The 19,843-nt window shown below is 37.8% G+C and overlaps 1 protein-coding gene across 1 annotated transcript; it reads right to left on the minus strand.

Annotated features, from left to right (window-relative positions):
• Positions 1 to 12,779: 12,779 nt before the first annotated feature.
• On the minus strand, positions 12,780 to 18,646 carry LOC136872068 (GTP-binding protein Di-Ras2). Its single transcript, XM_067145934.2, has 2 exons — positions 18,204 to 18,646; positions 12,780 to 13,119 (listed from the first exon to the last, which is right to left on the minus strand). The coding sequence occupies exons 1-2, from the start codon at positions 18,644 to 18,646 to the stop codon at positions 12,780 to 12,782; spliced, it is 783 nt and encodes a 260-aa protein (XP_067002035.1).
• Between the last annotated feature and the right edge of the window lie 1,197 nt (positions 18,647 to 19,843).

The following is a 19,843-nucleotide window of genomic DNA, read 5'->3' on the forward strand; positions in this document are numbered from 1 at the left end:
TTACGTTAGTATCATAAAATATTCATATATCCTATAAATATAATCATATGCATATGTTTTGTTTTATATAATTGAATTGTTTCATAATTAAACACTGTAAGAGTAAACAAGCAGAAACCCAAGAAATTTAGCAGCCTTTACCCTAGGTACTGATTGCCCAAAAAACGTCTAATATAAATCTAAAAAATAATTAAGTTTAGGTTTATGAAATAAAATATAATTGGATTTTGTCAGATTGATTGTAAATCGATTTTTAGAGAACCATATTTCAATTAAATTAGCATCATGCTGCATATTTTGTTCAAGTTCTTGAATGTTATCATCGGTATAGAATATATTGTTGTCATCTGCAAAAAGTGATAATCTACCTCTGATATGTAAGTTACCAATTTCGTTAAGAAAAATAAGAAAAAACGGTCCTAACGCTAAGCTCTGTGGGACTCCGACTGAGATAGTTTGGTAATTACTGTTAATATTCATACAATTCACAAATTGTTCCCTATCTGTAAGATAGTCTATAAACCAGTCCAGCACAACACCCCTTACGTCAGCTGCTTCAATTTTATTGATTAAAATACCAAACCCAAATGTATCAAAAGCTTTTCTGATATCTATAAATATGCCCGATGCTAATTGATCTAAATCTAAATCTTCTTGTAATTTAATGACAATATCTTCAACAGCATTGTAAGTGCTTGAATTTTGTAAAAATCCATATTGATATTTATAAAAGAAATTATTATTTTCTAGGAATTTCAATAATCTATCTTTAATTATATGCTCCAAAATTTTTAGCAGAATAGGAATAATAGAGATATGCCTATAATTATTAAGTTCAGTTATGTCCTCTCCTTTACAGATAGGTAAGACCTTAGGTATTTTAAGTCTTTTAGAGACTATGCCCTCTTGTATAGATTTATTGACTTATTTAGTTATATGAGGAATTAAATGATATGCCAATTTCTTAATAGCATTGTTGATAATACCATAGCAGTCTTCACTACGACTACTTTTTAATTTTCTTATTATATTAGCAACTTCATTTTCATTGGTTGGACTAAAAAACAAAGAATTACTCGATCCACTCTCTAAATTAGGGGGGTCATTAAACTGGATATTGCTAGCCATATCTTTCGCTATTCTATTAAAATATTCATTGAATGTTGTAGAAATTTCGTTTGGATTTGTAACTATTTTATCATGTATTTTCAAATGAATATCATTGCTTTTGTTAGTATTTCCTGTTAATATCTAATTTATAACTTTCCACTGATTACTTGTGTTCCTTGAATTATTAATATAGTACGAGTTCTCTAACTCTCTCTTAAGTTTGGTAACGCTATTACACACCAATGTGTAATATATCTTCAATTGTTGTGATTCATTACCACATCCCACTTTTAATCTAAATTGTTGCCTCTTAATTTTACTGTATAATTTATTTTTCTGGTGAATAAGATCTAAAAGTTCAGGAGTTATCCATGGGCAAAAACGTCTTGCTCTTTTAATATTTTTCTGCCCATTGTTTTCATTTGTAGCCTCTGTACTAGCTTTTGTTACATACTCAACAATTTTGTTAACTAGGGTATCACGACAATCGTCTTCCGTAATCGTTAATGGTTTCTTGTACATATACTCATCAACTTTATTAATATTAATTTTCTTAAATGTTACGAGATTTCTCGTTATATTAGCTTTGGGTGTTATCTCTAAGTCACAAACCAACATGTTATGGTCACTAAAGTCATGGAAGATGTTAGATAAATTACATTTACAAGGTTTATTGATATGTGCATGGTCTATGAGAGATTTGCTGTTATTGGTGATTCTAGTGGGAAAAATTGTATTGCAAGCATTCTGATTAATGCTGTCACAGAGGTTCTTTAGATCTTTACAAATTGGAGTCTGCTCTAATTGATCAATATTAAAATCACCCATACTAATACATAGATGTTTGCTATGTTTATTCCAGACATCTTCTAATAAAGTTATGAAATCTTTAGAATATTGCACATGAGGGTTATAACATGCTACAACTTTGAGACCAAGTACCGGTGCTTCAAGTAATAGTAAGTTAAATGGAATATCAAGACTGTTAACAGACAAGATTTCTATTGATTTATAAGGCTCTTTGATATAAATAACTATTTCACCTCCTCTTTTACGGATTCGAGAACAGAAATAAGCATAATATCCCTTTGAGTTGTAATATTTCTCTTCATCCGGAAATAACTATGTGTCAACAATTATTATAATGTCTGGAAATTGTAAATCATCGATTAATATAGAAAAATCACTCCATTTGTTACGAATACTTTGGGCATTTGCATAACATATTCGTAAGTTATTTCTTCTTTCCACTAGCTCACGTAAACTTCCTAACTGATGTTCATTAGATTCCATATTTTAATGAAAATTTGAACAGGCAACTGAATTTTTTTGCGGGGATGTTAAACCCATGAAGACTCAAGTGCACATATATCATCAATACATCTGTTAAGTACAACATTAGATGTGTCATCTCTCCTTACTAATATTGTTCCCTCCCTAGACCATGTATACTTAAACCATTTCATTTATAAGTACTTTGCTCGCTTCAAGAATCCTCATGCTCTTGGAGTCAGGTGATCGTTGATGTAGATTGTCTGGTTTAATGTGTTGATGCCAATTGTTGAAGACGAAAGTAGTCTAGCATTCTTCTTTCCTGCTATGAATAACTCTTTCTTCCATATATTAACAAATTTTACAATAAAATTATAGGTCTTGGTTGGGACCTATTACAGTATTTTTCTAGTACCAAACACATTCATCTATTGCGTTTGGGATGGGTTTTGATATTTGTCCAGTAATTGTGCATCCTCTGACTCAGCTGTTCCTTCTTATTTTTCCAAAGGGTACCTGTGCAATATCTTCCCCACGAGTCAGTACTTTTATCTCCTGAATTTCGATCTTGCCCGTGAGTCCCTTCCTGTTGAATATTAGACAATCTTCAGAGCGGAAGATTTTTCGGTAGTGCTTCATTTTTTGGTATGGGAGAGACACTTTTTATCGTCAGTGCACTTTTTCAATTGGTATGCTGGTTCTAGCTTGTTAACTCGAGTTGGTAATGTTACTCCTTCGGAGTAACTCCAAGGTAGTTAAACCTGTTGGTTTTCATGATTCTTCCCTTCTCCAGATGCAGTGTACAAGGAGATTATTATAATTGTTATTGTATTCATCGATAACGTATATGTTAGAGAAGCCTGGTACTTTCAAATGGACAGAAAGGTCTACTGTAATATCTTATAAGATATTGTGTAAAATACACCGATAATATTTTAGGCACTTATTTGTTTCAGAAGGAATTTCGGAGTATTATCACGAATTTAATTGAGTACAATCTGGTAAGCATGAGTGCAATCGTTGTTGTATCTTATATAAGTGTATATTTCATCCGCGGAGATTTACAGAACTAATGGTTTGGTTCGAGTAATAGCAATATCTTCCCCACCGCCAAGGATCTTCACACCATAGTCCGGCCGGGGATCATCTCGTCAGCTCCATACAGTGGCTTTCAAGATTAGACGGTGCGATAGTAATGGGCGTACGAGATGTGTAATTTGTTTCGTCTAAGCGAGATTTTTTCCATATCCGTAAATAAAATTTGTAAAGAGACGTGACTAAATGCCTGGTAACATATGAAATAGTCAAGTATTTAGTGACAATTTCCGAAGCCACAATAATTAGTTTATAGAATGCCCAAGCCTACCGCAAACGGAAACAGTTGAGTTAATGGGATTCGAACAAGCTCAAAATATTCGAGGCCAAGCGTAAGAGAGCCTACAGACTACGTAAGAAAGTCAAGGTGGCCCAGAGCCATGAGTCGCAACCGAGTATGTGTACATTTTCCGTCTAATCTATGGAGATAGGTACGACCGAATACACTCACAAAGATGCAATGAAGTCGACGGAAATTGGAAACAATGGAATTTTGCACTATTTTCAATAGGGGAGCTTAGAAAGAAGGAAAAGGAAAAATGAATTTAACTCTTCGCATTTACTTTGTCACCCATCTGATGTATTTTACACCTAAAAGACCTACTACCGTGGCTTCGACATATAATTTATGCTTTTGAAGAAAAGTGACTAGGGAAAAAGTCTTGGTTATTTTCGGTAACTCATTGACTCCCAGCTTGGACGTATTGGTTCGCATCTGCCATAGTTTGTGTAGTGTGAGTCCCGCACTCTTTAGGGCAATCAGGTACGTCATTGGATTTCCTCAACGAATTGACCGTATAGGGATTGGACTTCCTCCATCACCGGATCTTAAGCTAATAGATTTTGCCTTGTGAAGCACAGAGATAAAAATCATGTTCGTAGGTGAATTGCTGCAGAGACCCGTGTTGTGACGCTACTCATAATGTACTGCATCTTTCAAGTGATAGCTTTACTTCTACAATTATATGTTTTGACACTGGTGGAAATCCTATTGAACAGTTATTGTAATCCGGCCAATGGTGCGAGATTTATCAAATATTGTCAATCATTTTTGAAGAAGCTTTACAGGGTGAATATTATATCTGATTTCCATTTTATTACATCTGATGATTTCTTTGATAATGCCTGCCCTCAACTATATAAAACATCGGCTAATAATCTAACATTAGGTTTTCCAAAGTCTATTTAAAATGTTCAGAATATTCACAGAGGTGAGCACGAAGTAATATACCTATAATTCCATCTGCTTAAAAAAGAAGTATGACGCAGAGTAGAGGGCAACATACGCAGTGAGAGGCAATTCTCTCTCTATGTAATCCGTTCCGTTATTCAAGTACAAACAGATAACACCGTGTCTTTATATTCCTATCTAGTATCTCGCTTTCCTAACACAAGCCCACACTAGCGCATGTAACTGTTCTGCAAACTACAAAAAGCAATATCATACAGCAATATTTCTTTTACAAAAGGTGACATATTTATGTAGTACCCGCGTTTATACGTACTGGTGGATGTCGATACGTAAAGGTAAACATTAAATTTAGAGGATGTAGAACATGTTTTGACTCTTATAGCTTCAGAAGCTATTGAAAAGCTAGTTTAAACAAGTCTTTAATTATTTTTGATTGTAGTCTTATGCTCTTTAGATTACTATGTTATTTTTGAGATGATAATGATGTTTGTCAGCATTTTATGAGTTAGGAACGATTGTAGCTATCAGCTGCAGCTACTTCTTGGTTTGAAACTGATCACAATAAAATAGATTTAATTAATTCAGACTTGAAGTTAACACAATTATTAAATGTGAAGGATGAGGAAAGATCAGGGCGTTCATCTGCAGCCGTAACTGATGCCAATATTGAACAAGTATGTGATATGATCCTGAATAACAGACGAGTGACTATTGATGACGTGGCAAACCATACGCACATTACCTCGAGAAATCTTTGTACCGTGCATATACTCTTAAAACCTCAGGTAGTTTCGACCAGCCATCTAAGTTTTATTATTTATTTATTTATTTATTTATTTATTTATTTATTTATTTATTTATTTATTTATTTATTTATTTATTTGTTTATTTGTTTGATCAACCCATGTTCCGTTCCTCTACGGGATCAGGTATGATGTGAGATAAATCTGTCGTGGCGGGTTTTTATGACCGAATGTCCTTTCTGACGTCAATTTCATCAGAGGAGTTAATGAGATGAAATAAATGACGTGATATATGATAGTAGGGAGAGCGTGAAACCCGGTGCCGGCACATAGCCTACTCCTGTCGAATAGCACCAAAGGGTCTGCTAAAGGCTTAACGTCTCCATCAACAGCGCCGTATGTCCTCACTCCATATGAGCACTGCGGAGAGGTTTGCAATTTAATCCAAGCTTTTGACACGCAATCTGGTGATTAGAGGTTGTATACCACCACCTCCCCTACCTTGCCGGCCAACATTCTGATGGTGAAATTTTTTTCGACCAGTGGGACTCGAACCGGCTAGCCTCGGTGTCAGACCTTTTAGGCTTCTGCGCCTTAACGATCACGGTCACCGGGGATATTATTATTATTATTATTATTATTATTATTATTATTATTATTATTATTATTTGATCACTTATTTATTTAAAAACGTACCGTGGTTAAGAAGCATGTCCTATTACTTGCATCATGTGGAAAATCTTGCTAAGGAAGTAAAGAGAAAAATACGCACAGGTTTATGTAAAAATGTTTCCGCGTAAGACTACAATCTGTTGGTACTTATAAATACGGGCACTGTTACACTCGGATAAGTCATAACAGTTAAAAAGTGTTTAAGGGTTATATCATGTACAATAGGATATTCTATGTAACAATGAGGATGGTAACAGTAACGGAGATTCCCTCGAATACATGAAAGTCCGTTTGATGTCGACAGTATTAGAATCCACTAAATTTTACAAGAAAACCAAACATCATTAGTGCTAACTGTTGCCATTGAATTCGAAATTGATAAAAAATATGTATTGAAATAATTATCTTCCCTTACTGTGCCAAACAAGAAAATCCTCATACCGGAAGATTTTGAGATAATGCATATTTACATATATGCACATTTGAGGGAATAAACCCGCTCCAACTTAGCATCTAATAGGAGGTTTAATTTGTTAGGCAACAAGGTTTATTTAGGAGATGCTAAAGAGATACAGGCATCTACATAAATTCTGGACGACTCAGTCGTAAAAGTAACTTAAGGTAGTGGGGCCAAATTCCGTCCGCGCACCTAATTTCGTCCCCCTAGGGATTTCCAGTCTGCACGGTTGGTACCTAATGTTAAGCCACGCGCACACTTGTAGCCTCATCCCGTTGTTGTGAGAGTTGGTTGTGTGTACCACGTTCAGTTTCCGTGCACAAGGAGGATTTATTTTTCACGCTGAGCTGAGTTAGTGCAGCATTCAAATTAAGAGCCTGTTATTCCTAGAGTGAGCACTGATATGTGAAAGAAACACTGGGCATTTCAGTCGTGTGGTGTAGTTCCTGGCGTTTAATGGCTACCGTGAGGTGGTTGGCAAGAGATACTGTAGCGGCCATTATGGTACATCAGAAAATGTTCGTTATTTCTTCCCCGTCATTTTATTCGTTATTTATGAAGTTTATTGTTATTTTCAGATGGGAAACGCAAGCAGCGGGATAAGGAGGCTATGAAAAAGGCTACTAAGGCAGTGAGGGACAAGATAATAGGTTACAAACGTGCAGATAAAGCGTTTAACATCCCACGAGGAACGCTTGTAAAAAAATACCAAGAAAACATTTTCCATAAATGGTCTTCAAATAATTCATTATAGGGAAAGTGTTTGGCAAGGTTAGAAAGGAAAATTATATTTAAATTAGTTGTACTTTTCATAAATTTGGTGAGGGACGAAATTACGAACACATTTTTGGTAGTTTATTTTCTGAAGTGCTTGTGTTTATATCAAATATTGACCGTATTACTATATAACCGTTTCATTGTACCTTGCCCGTAAGTGGAGTATTCAGTAATATACCAGGCGGCTCGCGAGCGGCGTACTTTCTACTTACAATTGTCCCGCATGCACTAGTAATGCATGGGATGCCTAATCACTTGTTTTTGAAGGAGCGCTACAATGTGCTGTATTTTGGGTGATGTGAAACAAATAGGAGTCATTTTACTGCACACGTTCCACAAACGGAGTGCATTTCTAAATACGCCAAAGATGCGCATAAGAAAATTGAATAACTTATTAATTTATACACGTATAGACATTCCACCCTGCAAAAGAGTTGTTTGTATGAAATTAATACTGTTGGGCGAAATAAGTGTGTAGAAGGCATACGTCTGTTCGGAGCTTCGGCTGCATTCCGACCAGGTTCTCCAGGCTAAATTGACGTCTGTGTATTCGTTGTTGCTGAACACACTAGCCATTGCCGATATGCAAACAGCAGTTATCGTGCTGCTGTACAATACACCAGCCTAGTATTATGCGATCGAAAACTAGGTTTACTAGTGCAAGGGGTTGCATTAGACGGGTAGCGCTGAGTAACATGCTGCGAGCGACCGTCCGGTTATCTCTTCATATTCTGACGTAACCTGCCTGCTGGTAGCAGCTCGCCTGTGAAGATCAGTTAGTAGTCATCCCATTAATCAATTTTTCATACGGTGATTTATAAGTAGAAAGTACGACGTTCGTGAGCCGCCTGGTATATACTAATTTCTAGCCTTGTCTATAATATTCCTGAATTTATACAGGTCCAAATCTGCTAAGGGAACAAAATGTGGGTCCCCTACCTTAAGTGGCCATCTTATTATTGTATAAAGTGTTTAGGAAGAAACGATCGTGAAAATCAGCATAATACCAAACTGTTATTCTGCAAAAGTGAATTTAAAATATTCAGTTATAAACCCTAAGTTATAAACAATAAGAATAAATGAATGTAATATTCTTGTTTGGCAAAGTACAAAATTTGTATGATATAAATTTCATTGAATAAAGTATTTAAAATGATCATAAATACAATGTATGTCAAAACTAACCAAAACCTTGCATTTTATAAAGAGGATTCGAACAGTAAAGGAAAGAAATGATTAGAAAGTAAGCGTCTGATATATCACATTTTCTTATAAAATCACTACCTTGTGTTCAAGTGTAAACATATTTCTTCACTTGTAGTTTTAAAAGGTGTGGGCCTCACGGATATCTTTAACTATACCTCTTTGGATACCGAATGACCTCTGCATTAGATGGCATTATATGAGCAAGTGACCACTGCATACCAATGGCCTCCTAGTAATTCTTTCTGCCACCCATACACTCTTTGCTAACTTTGATGATGAAAGATTTAATTATGCCTTTTTAAAGCTGCTAGTGGGAAAATCTGTTCACGCTTGAACACATGGGTTGTTGCAACAAAACAACTTGACTTAAGATGTACATAATTACAAACTTTTATAATTCTGTACAGATTGTTGGCTTCTCCTCCTGCAGGAGCGTACCAGTTTATGGTGAATTACGGCTCTTTGTAGGAAGGGCGCGAGAACACACCTTGAAGAGTCATATTTTCATGAGAAATCTTCAGCACTTTGCAGCACAACCCACGGAGGTTAGCAGTTCAAAAACGAAAGCATTTACAGGGCAAATTACTGAAGTAACTAGCACATGATGTTGGTGGTAACTGCACCTTAAGTCCTGTAGCTTGACATTTTTTTACCTCAGAGTACACCGGTTACAACATATTTCGCTTGCGGTGGTGAAGTACAAAGCCCAAAAAAATTAATGCTAGAAAGACTTGATGTCCTAAGAGCATCTTTTCATCACATGCTTTTGCTGATTTACAACACTGCAAAGTATGCACGTCACTGAGCAAGCCGTACAAGCGTTGAAGAGACATGACTATTCCATAGAACTAACACATACCATTTTGAAAATAAGGTAGTCAGAAGCATTTTAGAATCAATGGCGTATGGTGGGGTCATGACGTACGCTACCACTAGACCACTTTTCGATAGTTGATTTATTGAACGTCAAGCCTTATGCGTTTTTAGCTGCAGCCAATAGCCGACGGAGAAGCCTGCTCTGTTGTCAAGGCTGCTTCACCAGCTAATGTCCTGGCCTCTGCTACTATCAATACTGAACAACTGATCAGTGGAGATGGTAGTCTAATATTTAGCTAATTAAAGTCCAGCTTTGTGGCTAAAAGGATAGAATGCTTGCCTTTGATCCGATGACCCCAGTTCAATTCTCAGAATCAACCCCCTCGTACTGTTAATTCCCCTGACTTGGAAACGGTCTGTTTATGACGTCTTCGCCATTCATTTCAACCTCATTAGCTCACAGCCAATCGTATACACTATATTTATTATTATTATTATTATTATTATTATTATTATTATTATTATTATTATTGAATAAAAATTTTGAATTTTACAGCATTACCAGCGGTCGTACCAATCGTTCACTGGTTTATTAGCTTCCTCGGGAGATCAGTGGTGGTGTACGACTCATAATCATGCGTTCGATTCAAACCAGCAAAAGAGAACACTAAACCTGAAAGAATGAATTTCATTTTATCAGATCTACTTATAAAAATAAAATAAACTACTACTATAACAGCAGGTGTGTCTTCCTATAAGGATGTAGAAGTAAACGGGAGTGAAATACCAGCACATTGTTATCTATATAATTAAGTGAAAAGTATGAAGTGAATAAGTGTGTACGATGTGTAACGCATGGTTGTTCGTTAGCAGTAGCGATCTGACGGAGCGAAGCCTAGCACAGCTATTCCCCCCTCCCCTGTCCCCGCACCAATCGGACAGACAGCAGCAAGCCGCTTGTGGTGGATCTAGGGGAGAGGGACGCATAGTCTGGGCTGCAAGATCTGTTTCCGATGCCTTGCTCTTAAAAATACGCGTGACGTTTTTTTTTTCATTGCTTTCAAGTTTTGTAAATGGAACAATGTTCTAGACGCTTACTTTATAATGTGCTTTAGATTTTCGTCGTTCTTATTTGAGGTTTGGGCTTTACCAATAGCCTTGGTAGCCCTCAGTATACGCCACTGTTTAGAATACTTCCAGGAGAAATACCACGTCACAAATTGTAGGTACGTATGTGCAACTGATAACTGCAAGCACATTTTCCGTTGTTTCTCACAAAGCATGATTTAGATCACGAGTACCCAGAACAAATGTTGAGAATATAATCCATGAACTGCTAAGAAATACTTAGGACTGCGATTTAGACCTAGATCCCTAAAATGTGGTGTTGTCTTCTCCAGAGAGATCGAACCATTCTTTCTTTAACTATGGCGAGGTAGGGCATCGCAGATCCCTTGAAGGGTGTTCATAGATTTACCGGCACTTAAAAAAATCCTGCGCGATGAAATTCCGGCACCTCTGCGTCTTCAAAAACCGTAAAAGTAATTAAAATCAATAACATTATTATTATATTGGTTATCATTTATAGTACTTTAATTTGAATATAATCATCTTAGTCTTTTCACAGTTTATTATGGTCATCCATTAAAATCACTTTGGACTACTTTTATGTCGAAATGCCCTTCCTCACCTCAACATTATTTTGAGGGGTGTATTCACTAAGTCGTGTTTCATTAATTGTTGGTGGTGTAGTGTGGAGTTGCAAAGGTGAATAAAGGTGTATTAAGTCAAATACAAACACCTCTCTGAAACTGATTTAATTCAAATTTTATAAACTGATACTCTAAACAGAATTGTTGCTTCATTCTGGTTCAGTATATTTAGCGATATAAATTTGACAATATTAAAATATGTGAGACGGAATACTCAACTCTCCTAAGTCAGCAGATGGTAATGCGTTCTGATAAAAATTCACAAGTAGACCGCCTAGGATGAGGTATTCATGGTGTCATATTTAACATCTATATTTACATCAATATTACTGTTGTATGCTTCTGACGTAAAGTGTGTTAGTTCTAAGGCATAGTCCCTGGAGAATTATATGGAATTCAAAGCACATATATATAATAGGTCAATTTTTTCACTAACATTAATAATAAACAAATTCATTTCACTTCAGTCTTATTAAAATTGTTCGCTTATCATATCAAATCAGTTTTTTCCCTTAATCGTCTCTCCTGAAAAATATTTCAGACCACATCATACTTGCTCATTTTCCGACTTCTAAATGCACCAAACTAAAAAAAAAAAGTCTTCTCATTGGGCAAAAGGTGAAAATTAGACCTTTAAAATATATATTGTTGTTTACCACAATTTATTTTTGTCACACATGTCTTCAGTCTATAGCCTTAAAATATAAATTATAAATATATTTTTATTGAATTAAGAATACACTTTACGAGGGGATGTTCTTCAAGTAAAAATGCCTCAAAAGTGCACTTCAGTTTCTTGGTTGTTAAGCATTAAAAACACCTGTAACATTTTGATAATAATGTAAATACTTTTGTGCAAAGATATTTAGAGCGGGGAGGATTTATAAACTATCAAACGGATTTACTCGTCTGGAGACGTTTTCTAAAAACAGACTCGGTCATTTGTGATGTCTTTGTGAGAGGTTCTATGGAACGACCCTGTTTATAAAATGTGACAAAAACAGCACCATACATATCCAGCTTCATGAAGAACGGATTCAAACAATAGAACATGATTTCAAATATTTTTCACTACAGAAATTGTTGTTGTTCCAGGGCCGATGACCTACATGTTAGGCCCCTTTAAACAACAAGCATCATTTTCAATATTTTATTTCAAATGCACTGTTATAAGAGAGATTTTTGATTATTAGCTACAGTGAGGTGTAACATGGATAACAGCTATATGTAATTAATATCAGTTCTTATGAACTCCTTATTCACTGTGAAAACTTTCTGCTTGATCGAATATTGGGGAATGGAAACACACATAACACAATCCCACAGCTGTGTTGTGCGTTCTACTGTGCACGTTACCCTCAATACTATGATTCTAATTCGATTTTCACTCATCAGAAGGGGTTTTTCTACATCTGCAATATCTTCAAACCGTTCACTTGGGGCTCTGAAACGCAGCTCTGTTTGCAGATACATACTTTATTATTAAATCAGTGCATTAGTATGTGCATGAGGGATTTAAAGGATGCTATGTGTCTCAATATAAATGACATCCAACAGCACGGAACACTCACCATCAAAAGGGAGTAACAACTCCAGAATAGTTTGTTTACTCCGACGTGGAGTTCTGGCAAAAATAGTTACCTTGGTGTGCAACAGAAACTTCCATAAACAAATAAAGAAAACTGAAAAATTCTTTGCTGTGTCCCAGAATTCTGAGAGAAAGTAATTTAAGACACGTGGCAATCTTCGGCGTGTGCATCTCTCATTTGTTGCTTGGCTTTGCGGCTTGACCGTCTGATGAGGGAGCGACTGCGAGGCTTGGCTTTGGCCACTTCCAGACCTCCACTGCCTTCACTCGTGGGGGTTGAACTGCTGGCCTCCAGCCCGGCTGGACTCCCTGCCCGGCGGCCTCCTTTGCTTGCACTCACGTACGCGCTGGACCGTCGTTTCAAACCTCCTACCACCTCCTCTCCAACAGGACGCAGGATACGGGATAGCGTGATGAAGCACCGGAAAATATCCTTGATGTTATAGTCGTCTTTGGCTGAACACTCCATCACTTTGGCTCTGCAACAGAAAGTATTCACTACTTTTACCACATAGTTCATGAAGAAGGGCAATATCTGATTATTTTATTTGATAATGATGTTTAGAAACCTTATTTTTACTTTTGGACTTGTGGAATGTGTACCAGATCAATTTATGGGGACAAGACTCTGTACATAAAGCTAATCACTTTATCCCAACTAGAGCCGAGGTTAAAGAAAGTAGAAGCCTTTATTTTACATCTTCCAGGGACCTCCATGGAATATACGGAGAAGGGCAGGCATTAAACAAGTGAAGGCACATGCCTCCTCTAGTGCACTGTCACTGCATTGTATTACAAAAGAGGCTTGGAGTGGTGTCTCAACGGCGCACTAGCCACCAGCGTCCTGGAAAGGTATAGAAACCCAACTGATGAGCCCACTGCTACACTGGGGCGAAACGCTGGTATCTTCACGATTGAAAAACCTAAAGAGCTGAAATGATTTTTAACATTAGCAATCGATGAAATTAAATTATGGTTTCCTTCTAGGAACCTTATTTTTGCTTTGTTTTTCTTCTGCTCGCTACTGAATACCAGAGATCAAAACAGATTAATACATACCTCTATATTTTTGGATCATTCTTTCCTAAATAATTACGAATTCTAAGGGGAGCTATTCCATTCAACATAGAAATTACCTTCAACAAACCACCCCCTCAAGCAATGCAAAAGCCCAAAAGAAAACATATTTAACAAGGCAGTGGAACAACCTCTGGACATCAAGTACAAAATTGTCTGCCACAAGATAATTTATTTTTACGACTGATACAGCCGACTCCAGTACAAAATATTACTGCCCAAATTCATTCTCACTCTGTTTGTCTCCGACCATGGAAAGTTTAATTGCTTCTTTGAATGATTTAAAATTAAAATTGAAGGCGATTATTTGTGTTTTTGTGAATGTTCTCAAACAGTGGACCATTTATTGTTCGACGGCGCTGTGTTTGGAAAGACAGCATTCTATCTTGAGTGTCACCTAAATAAGTGTAATATGGAAATCTCAAAGCCATTATACCATCTGTGTAGGAAAGCCTGCTGCAGAAGAAAGTTCCGTAAGTTCATTCACAAAATCTTCAATCATTTGGTTTCCTAATTTTGTGTCAAGGACCAATGATTAATTAACTGATTAAAACTATAACGTACAAGAAGGTTCAAACTATTAGGATATTAAATAAATAATATATGAGTCTAGAACAATATGTAGTGATGAACAGAAATGTTTTCCTACTTTAACCCTTTTCTGATTAGCCATTTCTTTTACTGACAAATGATTGCTTACTCCCAAATAATTGAATTTTGTCGACTGAATGTATCTACGAAGTCAACTGATCGAGAAGTGATAGTTGATCGAAAATGCTTTATATAAATACTTCAGGAAAAAATTTGAATCATGAAATTTAAATTTCTAATCACAATCTTAAATATGTTAATTTTTATTTTTAAAAGTTTAGTTTAATAGTACATCTTTAAAGCCTTTACTTTTTTACACTACCTAACAAAATATTTGAAGCACCCAGAAGAAATGGTTTGATGACAATGTAACTTCGTACATGCACACAATCAGAGGGTATGTAAAGGATTAGAGTTGGAATTCTCTGGATAGGTAGAACGGCCATCATAGTTTATTAGCGTTGTCACCAGGCCTGGTAGGGTATATAAGGGGCGTGAACATCGTCAGATGTTGAGTGATCACTGTGAATGATACGGAGATGCCGTGTACTCGTGTGAGACAGCGTTATCAGCACCTGACAGAGTTTGAAACTGGCCTCACTGTGGGTCTCCATTTAGCCAGCTGGGCGAATCGTGCAATATCCAGATTTTTGGGGCATTCGGATGTGACAGTGGCCCGATGTTCGACTGCATGGAAAGTGAGGGCAAGCGTACTCATCGTCAAGGTTCCAGTTGACCACGTCTGACCGCCACAAGGGAGGATCGCCGTATTGTGCACCAAGCACATCGTAACCCCTTCACGTCTGCGGCTACCGTCCGAAAACAAGTAATGGACCCCCGGCAACATTCTGTGTCATCCCGCACCATTGATCAGAGACTAGCAGCAGCTGGACTAAGGAATTACCATCCCGTGCGTAGGCTGCCGTTAACACCACAACACAAGCGGCTGCGTTTGGAGTGGTGCCGTCACCAGGAAGCGTGGACTGCTCAGAATGGCGTCGCATTGTGTTCAGCAATGAGTTGCGGTTCCGCACTACCCCGGATGACCATGTATGCGAGTATGGCGGCGACCTGGGGAGAGATCCCATTCATCGGTGTTACTCCTGGTGTCATGGTGAGGGAAGCCATCGGATATGATTTCAGTTCATGGCTGGTAGTGATTTAGACGGCACAACGGTACGTCACGGACATTCTGCGTCCTCACGTATTACCTCTCATGCGACAGTGTCATGGGGCCGTTTCAACAGAACCATGCTCGTTCACACAGGCCATGCGTCTGTATGTACTGTCGGCGTGATATTGTGGAACTCCCGTGGCCATCATATGTGGGAAGAGCTCGGATGTCAACTCCGTCCCAGTTCCTGTATCCAGGATATCAAGAACCAGTTACAACAGCTGAAGGCCCGTTTGTCTCAGGAGAGGATACAACAGCTTTATGGCACCCTACCCAACCGAACCAGTGCATGCATCCCGGCCAGAGGGGATGCAACCTCATACTGCTAAGTGGGCTGGTACTGCCAAGTTCTTTGTAAATTTGACTTTATTTTTGTAATCACTGAAATAACATCACATACCCTCTCAATAGGCGAAGTTTAATTTCGGTTCCCCATTCCCTTCTGGGCACTTCAATTTTTTTGTCTCGCAGTATTTATCAGTTAGTTATCTTCATAATTACGAGGGTAAATCAAAAAGTAATATATACCACCTACACATAGGCAACACGGCTATGACAACATACAATGGAAGTTCACTTTTCCATATAGTTCCCAAGAGAATGTAAATATTTATTATAACGTTCAACCATGTTTTCGATTCCTGATCCATAGAAAGCACCTTCAGCGCTATGTAACAGGCTGGAGACAGTTGCTTTCACCTCCTCATCGCTTCGGAATCGTCGTCCGCCGAGATCCTTTTCTCAACTTACTGAACACATGATAATCGCATGGCGGTAAGTCTGAATACCTTAATACGCAACACGTCACACGGCCCGCCAAACGACCGAATTGCTGCAGCGATTCAAGTGGGAGGTATGGCAACATCCTCCATACAGTCCAGGAAAAAGGATATCGGTGGACGACGACTCGGAAACGATGAGAGGTGAAAGCAGCTGTTTACTTACATGTTATGTTGTACATAGCCGTGTTGCCTATGTGTAGATGGTTGCATAAATGTCCATAATTTGGAAGTGTAACTTACTTTTTGATTCGCCCTCGTACTTGCAACTGAAAATTGCGTGTAAGCACAGGGTAGGAATGTTGTACCACTATCATACGGGACAGCAGAGAATGATGCATGTAAGACATACGTGAAAACCATTTATATCGGACAACTGTCCGACTCGTTGGCTGAACGGTCAGCGTACTGGCCTTCGGTTCAGAGGGTCCCGGGTTCGATTCCCGGCTGGGTCGGGGATTTTAACCTTAATTGGTTAATTCCAATGGCACGGGGGCTCGGTGTATGTGTTGTATTCATCATCATTTCATCCTCATCACGACTACGGGAGTCAAATAGAAAGACCTGCACCTGGCCAGCCGAACCCGTCCTGGGATATCCCGGCACTAAAAGCCATACGACATTTCATCGGACAACAGGGGATATATTTTTACGTTAAATTTTAAACTGCGGCTTGCATAAATACGAAGATGTTGGGGTGGCTAATTCACTAGCTATAAATATCATCTACAAAGTTTAGCACACCTCACTTGCAAAATTTCAACACGCATTATTTACAGAGGAATGGAAAAAAAAGTTGAAACTGACTTGGGAGGAGATCAATTTGGCTTCAGACGAGGACCGCATGAATACAGACAAGCCAACGTACTGTACATGCCGATCGTAGATCTAGAAAAGGCATTCGATAAGAAAGAAGAATTGCCTACAAACTGTGCAATAATCAGTCTGCAGTGATAAGAATCGAGAGCTTTAGAAAAGAAGCAGAAATCCAGAAAGAAGTGAGGAAAGGCTGTAATTTGTCTCTCCTCCTTTTGAATGTTTATATAGAAAAGACGACAAAGGAAATCGAAGAGGAATTTTGGAAGGGAAATCACAATCCAAACAGAGGAAATCAAAACCCCGAGATTTTCCGACGGTATTGTTATTTTATCTGAGTCTGCAGAATATCTGCAGAAATTTCTGAATGGTAACGATAGGAGTCATGGGGAAGGAGTACAAGATGAATATAAATAAATCCAAAAGAAAAGTAATGGGGTGAAGTGGAACGAAGTCAGGTGATGCAAGAAATATAGATTAGGAAATGGAGTCTTAAAGGAAGTAGATGAATATTCCCACTTGGGTAATAAAATAACTAACGATGGTAGAATTGAGGAGGACATAAAATGCAGACTAGCACAACCAAGTAAGGCTCACTTCGAACACTTGTACAGGAATTAGGAAGATCTTTTTGAAGACTTTCGTCTGGAGCGTGGTAGTGCATAGAAATGAAACATGGAAAATAGCGAGCTCAGAAAGAAAGAGAATGGAAGCTCTTGAAATGTGGTGTTAGAGAAGAATGCTGAAGATGATATGGATAGATTGAGCCACGAATGAAGAGGTATTGAATCGAATTGGTGAGAGGAGATCAATTTCGCTAAATTTGACGAGAAAAAGGGATAGAATGATAGGGCACATCTTAAGACGCCTAGAACTTATAAGTTGGTTTTTGAGGAAAGTGTAGGCGTTAGGAACGGTAGGTATGAATATGAAAAACAGATTAGAGCAGATGTAGAATGCAGAAGTTTACGTAAAAGTGAAAAGGTAAGCATAGGATAGGGTGGCATGACAGTTGCGTCAAAACAGTCTATAGACTGACAACTCAAACTACAACACAACATCTTACGATACTTTCCGCCATCCAATTCCAATGACAAAGACCTACAGTGATTTATGATTTCCATACCTGAGTTTTGGAAGTTCGCAGTAGAGCCACTCGGACACATCTTCAATCTGAACCTCCCTGTGTGTGGAAGCAAGATCGAGTTTATTTCCTGCCACCACTATAGGAATTTCCTGGAAGTCTGGTCTTTGTTCTCGGACTTCCTCGAAGCAGCGCTTGACGCAGGCAAAGGACGGCGCAGAGGTTGTGGCGTACACAAGAAGGAAAGCATGAGCCGTGGCGATACAGAGCCTCCTCATGGCTGGGAACTGGAGGTCCCCTGCTGTGTCCAGGATGTCCACCTTGAGCTGCACTTGGCCTAAGTCGTACTCCCTGTTGTATAAGTCCTCCACAGTACTGCGATACTTGTCCGTGTAGGTGTTGAAGAGGAACCTCTTCACAATGCAGCTCTTGCCTACCCCAGCTCCGCCCAAGATGACTAGCCTGATGCGTTCGTGATCACTCATCTTGAAAACGTATTCTATTTTGCAATCATAGCACCAGAAGGCTCAGAAACTTGTCCAATAACTGTGGCAATTATAATTCATAGAAAACCTTCAGATCACTCACTATCCACAAACACCAACACATCGATCTCTGAATTTCCACGGAGACAATTTTTATCACGAAATTTATTTTGTTAAAAAATTCAGATACTTGAGCACTATATATATCTAGAACATTGAACAAAAAGCACGATGTTCGTTTGGTTGAACTATTCACATGAATACATCGACACTTCACTATTTCTAACTCAAACACGTAAGTTTGAAATCAGTTGATGACAGAAACAATTCAATTATCTTGGTGTGTATTACACAGATTACTTCAACATCAAAGAACAATGAGTTTCTTTAGCAAAAATTTGCTTCTCCATGCTGATCCGTTTCTATGTTTTGAAGAAAATATCGGCGCAAAAATAGAACACACTAACACCAAAGTAACATTCAAAAGTATCCTAATTGCTACAACAATCAATTCCTGGCATTGCCTCTTCCGTCATGAAACTTTTGTCTCATAAAGGATAGCGAAAAGCACACAAAGAACTAAATCTTAACGTCACACGACTTTCCTTATTTGTTGTTGTGTTTGTTAAAAAAGGATGTCATAAAAAAGCGTTTGTGGTAATGATTTAATACTTATACCACTGTCGAGATGATCTTGGGTTTTGAGATGAAAGACATTTAGACCAATGTCTCAGGATGTGATGCAATTTCCAGGCACCTGTGAACAAAGAAAGAATATACATAATTAACATAAGAGAAAAACAAACAAGGGTCTAATATAACATTGCAATAGATTGGTGTAAAATTATACAGTGTAATGTTGCAAAATATATTTGAGGTTTCGTCTTGTAGTGATTTAGGACATCTTCGAGTTTTACGTATACAAAGTGTCCTGAAAATGCGGAGAAATATTTTTAGAATGTAAAGAAGGATGATAGGTTACATCCAGTGGCGACTCCTGATAGTTAGACATACACAAAAATAAAACAGGTAGGATAAGCAATTGTAATATCAACTTTCATGTTTTTCAAACTCGTTTAGTGAAACTGAACCGCCAATATGTTTCGTCGTTTGTTGATAACGTTACGAAGAATATTTCCTAAATTATTTAAATCAGTTCCACTTTCATTGTTCCACGTACTTTGCTGGTTGCAAAAT

Source organism: Anabrus simplex, chromosome 1 (assembly GCF_040414725.1).
Source record: "Anabrus simplex isolate iqAnaSimp1 chromosome 1, ASM4041472v1, whole genome shotgun sequence".
In the NCBI taxonomy this organism is placed as follows: Eukaryota; Metazoa; Arthropoda; class Insecta; order Orthoptera; family Tettigoniidae; genus Anabrus; species Anabrus simplex.